General features: G+C 42.2%; 1 protein-coding gene across 2 annotated transcripts in view; it reads left to right on the top strand.

The window, feature by feature from the left end:
• rnf43 (ring finger protein 43) overlaps positions 1–7,595 on the top strand; it is a gene marked incomplete at its 3' end in the record, with an annotated part of 95,082 nt that overhangs the window by 66,850 nt on the left and 20,637 nt on the right. For both annotated transcript variants that reach the window (XM_032533673.1, XM_032533672.1), the window contains 1 exon segment: positions 796–909. In XM_032533673.1, coding sequence (XP_032389564.1) covers positions 796–909 — 114 coding nt within the window.

Genomic DNA, 7,595 nt, shown 5'->3' with positions numbered 1-7,595 from the left:
GGGGGGGCATTTTGTGAATTGATGAAAATAAACTATTAACACTTCCATTTTTTAATGCATTCTTCATTTACTACATTTTTTCATACCTTCCTAACACTTTTGCACAGTACTGTATATACACATATATACATAGATATAAATATATATATATATACTTTTTTATATGTTGTAACTTTATAATAACTATCCAGACACTGTTTACAAACCAACTAGTAACCCTTAACAAAGTGTTAGGAATATCTGGTCCATCTTTCTATGTAATGTGTATAAATGTTTTACAAACATTTTTTAATTATTAGCCGATACCTAACATAGCATATGAGGAATATAATGTATCAATAAACTGTTAATTTACAGCACTACTAACAACTAACAGTTAAATGCCAATTAAGTAAAGATGAATTAAGTATCAATGCACCATATAAGCAGGAATAGTAATACTGAATGTATTGTAATACTGTGTTGTATAGTGTTCCATAATCTAAGTTGCTACTGTAGATTTTTTTTTTAGTATTTTGAGACCGGTTTACATCTTCAAAGAAGTAATATTGGTGTGATTAGGATCTCTGGAGCTGTGGATGGGATGTTTGTGTACCTGGGAATTCATGCTCCGGGCACTTCTCACATAACGGCTGCACCCATAAAACTCAAGTGCAGTGAGCATTGCAAAAATAATTCATTCCTCCCAACCAGAAAAGAGAGACATGCTGAATGTGTAGCTTAAAACTTTTACAACTAATTCTTTTCCTTTTCTTACGTACGAGATGTGAACCTCTTTCTCTCTTTTTTTTGCAGTATCACCCTCTGTCTCTGTGCAACACAAGCGAGGATGAACGACAAGAGAGTGACTTCATCACCATTGTCAAACTGGAGCACAGGGTACCCCGCTGTCTGCCGCTGCTCGATAAGGTACAGATCTCACACACACACACACACACACACACACACACACCGTTACAAATGCTTCATGCATTTTTCCTAGTTGAACACTCTGAGAAACTCCACTCTGTGTGACCCCTTCCCCTCTCAGACATGGCAGCAGACAGATAAACCATCTTGCCATCTTCTCTTCTCTCCAGTACCCCTTTCCGCTCTTGGATATCGACTTTAAAGAGAAGATGGTTTTAGAGGGAATTATTTGGCAAGAGCTTAATGTTTTGTTCAGGACAGTGATCTTTCAGAGTGAGGGCTAGGACAGGAGGGGGTGGGCTTAGCTCGGCGCTGCTATGTAGCAAGTGGCAGTGAGCCCTGGCTTTGGATGTAAGGCTTTCAAGCCACAGCTGTCACTGGTCCGATCCCAGCCAGCCGGCAGGCCAGCCAGAACCAGACATTCGGCATTCTCAATTTGTGCCTCCCTCTAATATGAACGCAGCCAGAGCTCCATAGATTCCACCCACAATGGTTTAAATGTATGTGCGACTGCAATGAAGTTGACCTAAATCTCCCTTGTGTTTAAGTATTCCACCATACACACTGGCTGGCATATCCTAACTTTAAAGTAGTGCGATTTCTATTTTTTCCTTGTTTTTCAAGTGGTGACAAATTAGCAGGCAGGAGTATAGTTAGGCGACTGGCTTTTTTTAGCCTGTGTTTTCTTTTCCCCTAATTTAAAGCCATGTTTAGGAGCTGCCCGCCATGGCGACGATGTAGAGACATTCCCACACTTCCCCGCTCCTTTCTTCCTCCTCCTGTTGCTCTTTCAGTGGGAACCAAACCAAGCGGGCCTAAGGGGGGAAGAGGGGTGTCACTCGAGGCTGACCCCAGAAAACAGTTTTGATTAAAGCCTTAATGGCGACACCATGTTGTCCTGTAAACGAAACATGCAAAAGTACCCTTGAACAAAAGGCTGTTGCTTCCGAGTGCTTTCCCTGCAGACCGCCTTTGAAATCAGGAGAAGTGAAGGAGGGAGGGGAGGGGTGTGTGTGTGTGTGTGTGTGTGGGGGGGGGGTTCTTTCTTGTTGTTTTGGTTGTCTGGAAAGTATGTGTTGCAAAAAGTCCACTCCAGCCACCTGCATCCTCGCTTCCCTTAGCGATATTCAAAGCTTTTGGTCGTGGTGGATTTATCGGGGATTGGCGGTGCAGCTGTTGAGGAGCTCGCTCTCATGCTTTTGAGGAGGATGAATCAGACGGTTTGGGATGTGCGGTGCTGGGTCAGCCGTGGTCTCCGGCTGGGACTTGTTTACAGTTTAGTCTGACTCGAACCCGCACCGCTGATCTATAGATACCTCGACGGCCGCAGAAGGGTTCTTGTTGCGCCACACACACTCAGAATAGACTGTAAACCAAACAACGCGGAGCTCAAAACCCTGAAGATTAAGGTTTCATTGTTGTGCTGTGTTTTTATTTTGGTTTTTCAGAGGTTCCTATCCTCAGCAACATCATGAGCAACGGAGATTCCTTTGGTGATTTGCAGTGATCTGTGCCGTCTCTAATGCTCTTTGTTTTACCGAATGGGTCTCACAGTAGCTCTGGAGTTAAAGTTGATCTCTTAGGATGTCACGCATAAGATATATAAATGAAAAGCAAAATAACATTTTCCCCAGGGATCCTCAATATGAAGTTGTGCATTTGACCATCACCCTCTCCTGGGACATTCAGCACTGCCCACATCTCACCCACATTGACATATTTGTATGAACAGAGCAGTTTTCTTAAGTAGAAGTGCTGCTACCTTTTTAGTTTGCAGTAATCCTATAATCAACATAAATTTGAGAAAGATCTTGTTTATCACACACAATTAGAATACACTCAAGAAATATTATTCATCAGTAGGAGATAAGATAAAAACAACACACTTCATGGGGAACAATACATTACACTTCTTTTAAAGGAATTTTAAAGGCACACTATAGTGATTTTCTGATCATATGGATAACATTTTTTTTCATCTAAATTAACATATAGTAAAGTAATTGGATGGGATGAACCCCCTTTTTAAACTCTTTGCCTACAACTTATAAAAGCTTGTGGCTTATTTCTTGACTCATGTTTACAAAGTCAACTTTAAAAAAGAAGAATCTGAAATCAAACATATCCAAACCTACTCTTTGTGCAGCTATTTCATACCGATCTGGGTTTCAGATATAGCTCTCTCCCTCTTTCTCTCCCTCTCTCTCTCTCGCTCTCTATCTCTCTCTGTCTATGCAATTGCCTGAATCAAAAACCCTCCACCACTCCAGCGGTTTTGCATCATTACACAACACAAAACCAGCAGAGGCCACGGGTTTTCTCCACCAGCATGTTGGTCTAGAAGTGATCTGTGTGCTCTCCACTGGCCAGCCTGTCTTTTCTGTTAAAGCCCTGAAAAGGTTTTCCAGCTAGGTCACGGAGCAACACATGACTCAACGAGAAAAGGCATCGCAGAGGTGCCAGGAGGGCTACTCTAAACTCCCCATGACGCTTACTTTGCTCTGAATAAATGCCGTAATCTGTGCTTTTTGTGCTTTTGCCCACAGCTCTGTTAATACGGCTACAGTAAGTCTCCATGGTTTTGTGAAAACAGCTTTTTCAGTTATTGAGTCTTTGGCCCGTGTCTGAACTTGTTGACTCTCAGAGTAAGCCTTGCTTATTGATTTGGCTCCTCTCAGATGAAAAGAGTTTTCGACCTGATTGTGCAGTAATCCTGTTTTCTTAAACTAGGGTTTTCATGTGCCTGTGTGTGTGCCTGTGTGTGTGTGTGTGCCCGTGTGTGTGTGTGTGTGTGTGTGTGTGTGTGTGTGTGCTACGTTCCTGCATACGAGCACGCAGGGAACAGTTGCCAGCATTAGAACCCGACATGTTACAGCAGCAGCTACTGAATGAGAAACTAAAGAATGAATAATATACACTCGGTCCAGCACGAGTCATGAAAACTCGTCTGAATCGTCGAACGGGTCTTGTGTGGTTCTGAACCTTTAGGCCAGGAAGAGTAGACCCACTGGCAGGAAGTGGTAGAAAACAAGGGAAGCCCGTTAAGGGAGGAATAAATCACGGCCCTTATGACAATGTTTTTGTCTCCTTGTGTCTGATTGTCTATTGGGGGTGACACTGACCTCAGGCTATTCTTGCCTGCTGTTTTTTTTTTTATTTTTTTTTAAGCAAAGACATGGGCTGGAAATGCAATGGCAGCTGCCTTTGGCTTCCTTTCCTTTGGTGGCCCAGTCAAACGTCTCCAGTTCATCAGAGATGAGTCGAGCAGGAACGCGGGGCAACATCTGGAAAAAGGGGAATATTTGAGAGTAAATGCAAAAAGCAGCAGGTACACAATGGACGTTTTGGCTAGAATGAAATGCATCAGTGTTTGCAGACTTCTGGATTTCTCTTTGATTTCTCTCCCAAGATAATTCATTATTCACTTGTCCGTGCCAGGCAGTTGCACGGCTGTCTTCAAAGGGATAAACAATGACTTTCTTTTTCTTTCTTAGTAAGTCAAAGCTGGACTCTTTTTGTGCTAATCCGTGCAATGGACTATTAGCACCTTAGATTAATCTTTTCAACCTTTGCAGCATACAAATCGCCACAGCGTTCTTGCGGTTTCCAATATGAGAAAAACTGTAAATCTCTGCATAAAAAGTTAGAAAACCACTATATTCCTTCTGCTCCTTGTCAGATTCAGGTTTATTCATTCAACTGGGTAGAATTAGCTTTGGGCTTCTCTTTTCTCTCCTGCCTTTAACTCCCGTTTAACTTTCAGATATGTCCTCCCTTTGGCACTGTATATGCCATTCCTTCTCTCTTAAGGAACGACAAGACTAAATGACCACGTTCCTCCGTATGACCCTGACGACACCCTCCCATTTCCTCAGTTGCTAAAGTTAGCCGCTGTCTTAGCTCAGAAGATAACTCAGAAGGAGGAAGTACTTACTGTAGCTTTGAGTCCAGCAGCCTAAAGACTGCCTTCTCTTCAGTCAGTGCAATCATTAGGACTCTTACAGTACCCATGATGTCATTGATTAGCCTTATTAGTCTTATTTATTTGATTTTTTAGTTAGAAATAGATGGTGTTGTGAGTGTAGGGGGGGTTTTCCAGAGCCAGCGTCCTCTGTCTCTTGTTCCTTTCATGATGCTGCAGATATTAAAAGGGAAGCCACACTCGGGGATTTTAATAAAGCCAAACAATGGCCGCCTTTGTCAGTCCTAGGCACCCCCCCCCCACCCCCCGGCATACAGTGTAACATCAGCTGCGCTTGCCTTTTATCCCGTGGTGTTGTTACAGAGTAATAGTGGTATTCATTTGTCCTGCATGTGCACTTAGTGTGTGTGTGTGTGTGTGTGTGTGTGTGTGTGTGTGTGTGTGTGTGTGTATATGTAGCAGTAACACTTTTTAAGGTTAAACCAAGTGTTTACAATAGATCTATATGGAATGGGTAGAAATGCAAATTTCGAGGAATTTCTTTTACTGATTTGTAATAATAAGGTTTAAAAAATGACCCAAAAAAGTGTCAAAGTCAAGTTTTTTCATATTAACAGGTGTTTTCAACTCCTGCCATGGCCCTTTAATCGCCACAAAATTAAGAAATTAAATATTTGAGCAATGAATTAAATACAATTTGAATTTCAAAAAAACAAAAAAAGGGTATTGGGTAAAAAGCCCTGTTCATAAATTAGCAAAGAGTTTGGTCATCTAGCACCAGCATGAGGTTCACTTTTGTGGTTTTGAGAAGAATGTCTCAACCTGTTGGCCAGATTGCAATGATATTTAGCATAGCTTCATTTAGCCCCCAGGATGCATTTTAATGCAGAAAAACCTGGTTGATTCCATTACTTTGTCACCAGCAGGTTGAAATTTCAGTTCATCTGATTCTGGTTTATGACTAAATATCTGCAAAACTCCCATCAGCCTCAGCTGTACTGTGTTAAGTGCTAATAAGCAAATGTTAGCATGCTGAAGCGCTAAACCAAGGTGGTAAACATACCTGCCAAACATTGGCATGTTGTTATTCTGAACAGGTTAGTGAGCTGATGTTAGCATTTAGCTCGGAGCACTGATGTCCCTACATATACAGTAGCCTCACAGATTCACTAGCATCAGAATCAGCTTTATTTGCCAGGTATGAGGACACATACGAGGAATTTTTCTTTGGAACATCGTTGCTCCCAATGCACACATACAAAACAACCAAACAATATACACACACACTAATATATACATACTCTAAACAGAAACAATATAGAGGCAATGTTGCAACGAGTGCAAAGAAAAGTGCAAAGTATGCAGGAGTGAATTTTGATAGTTATTATTTAAATGTGGAGCATGGCGCAAAGGATGCTGAAATAAATAGTATTATGTAATTATACTACAATATGAATAGTATGAACAGGTTCCTTTTGAATCATCTTTGTTCTTCATTGTCAAAATGAAAGCATGTGCAATGTGAAAATGGCGCCATTGGATCATAAATGGACAACAACGTGACATAATATGTCCCTGAGGTTGCTAACCATGATATTTTAGATTGAAGCACTATGCTTGGGCTGAGACATTTCAGTCTGTGCACCGCTGCATGTAGACGTCATCGGAAATGACCACAAACAGATCAAGTGTGGAGATGAACAGGCAGAGGAAAATATTGCCACGAACCTCAACTCAACCTGGATCAAAGTTTGAAAGTGAAAATGAGCCGTCAGTTATCATGATTGTTTTGTGAAGTATCTGCTGTGTTCGAAGTCCAAGGACGGGAAAACAGGGTGATAAGTCTTCTGTTGTCGTCACACAAGCAGGAGGACACACTCAAACGGGACGAAGACAAAGAATGTTTTGGACAAGGCAACAGGAATGTCATTCAAATTCCCTCCACTGAAATGAACCTCAGCTTGTCTGGAAGGGCATTTTCAATTTCGGGAAGATGTTCTGCTCAGTAGATACAGATAGCTGTCTTCATAGTTTCTGTGTTGTGGATGCCGGTGTCCTCCCTTTACCACCTGAGTGCCTGGTTATCGGAGGGAAACCTGAGGTCACCAGCTGGTTGGAATTCACAGACATGGTGGAATCTGTGGACGTGAGGGGCGGGCCAGTGACTATACTAAACGGCAGTGCACTTTTAACACAATCAGGGGAGATTAGCGAGCGTAGGAACAAGCCTTTATTGCTGGGGGAGACCTTTAGGGAGGGCCGGGCTTTGTGAGCGGCTCAACAATGAGAGGAATACTTCAGGTTTCCCTCCTCCAATGACAAAGTGCATTCCTCTCTTTGCCGCCACTTCAAAAACAAGTGGTGTGCTTTGCATTTCACACTCATGTGTGGTTTTTGGAACAGTGGTTTTGGTGACCTTTGTAAGCCACAAAAATAGAGATTTGGAAAACATGCATTGAGCTGAATTTGTCTGAGCAGGTGCAACAGAAAAGGACAGCATGGGTAGATAGATCTCAGGGGATGGAGGTAGGTCTCCTTAGGGCCAGGTACCAAATTCCGATTTTTAGACACTGAGCGATTTGCCTCCTTATTATTGAGTATCAAAAAATGCCTCGTCATTCAAAACCTGAATTTCAATACCCATGGAGCAAATCTCATCATCGTCAGTGAGCCAATAAGCATGCAGCGAGCTTCTACCAAGCTCTGACAATGTCTGTGATTGGCTGTCACAAGTTGTAGAGACATGCAGGGATACGTTACACAC

This window comes from Etheostoma spectabile, chromosome 13, assembly GCF_008692095.1.
Source record: "Etheostoma spectabile isolate EspeVRDwgs_2016 chromosome 13, UIUC_Espe_1.0, whole genome shotgun sequence".
Taxonomy (NCBI): Eukaryota; Metazoa; Chordata; class Actinopteri; order Perciformes; family Percidae; genus Etheostoma; species Etheostoma spectabile.
The sequence above is the reverse complement of the archived record's forward strand: the minus strand, read 5'-3'. Positions and strand labels throughout refer to the sequence as shown.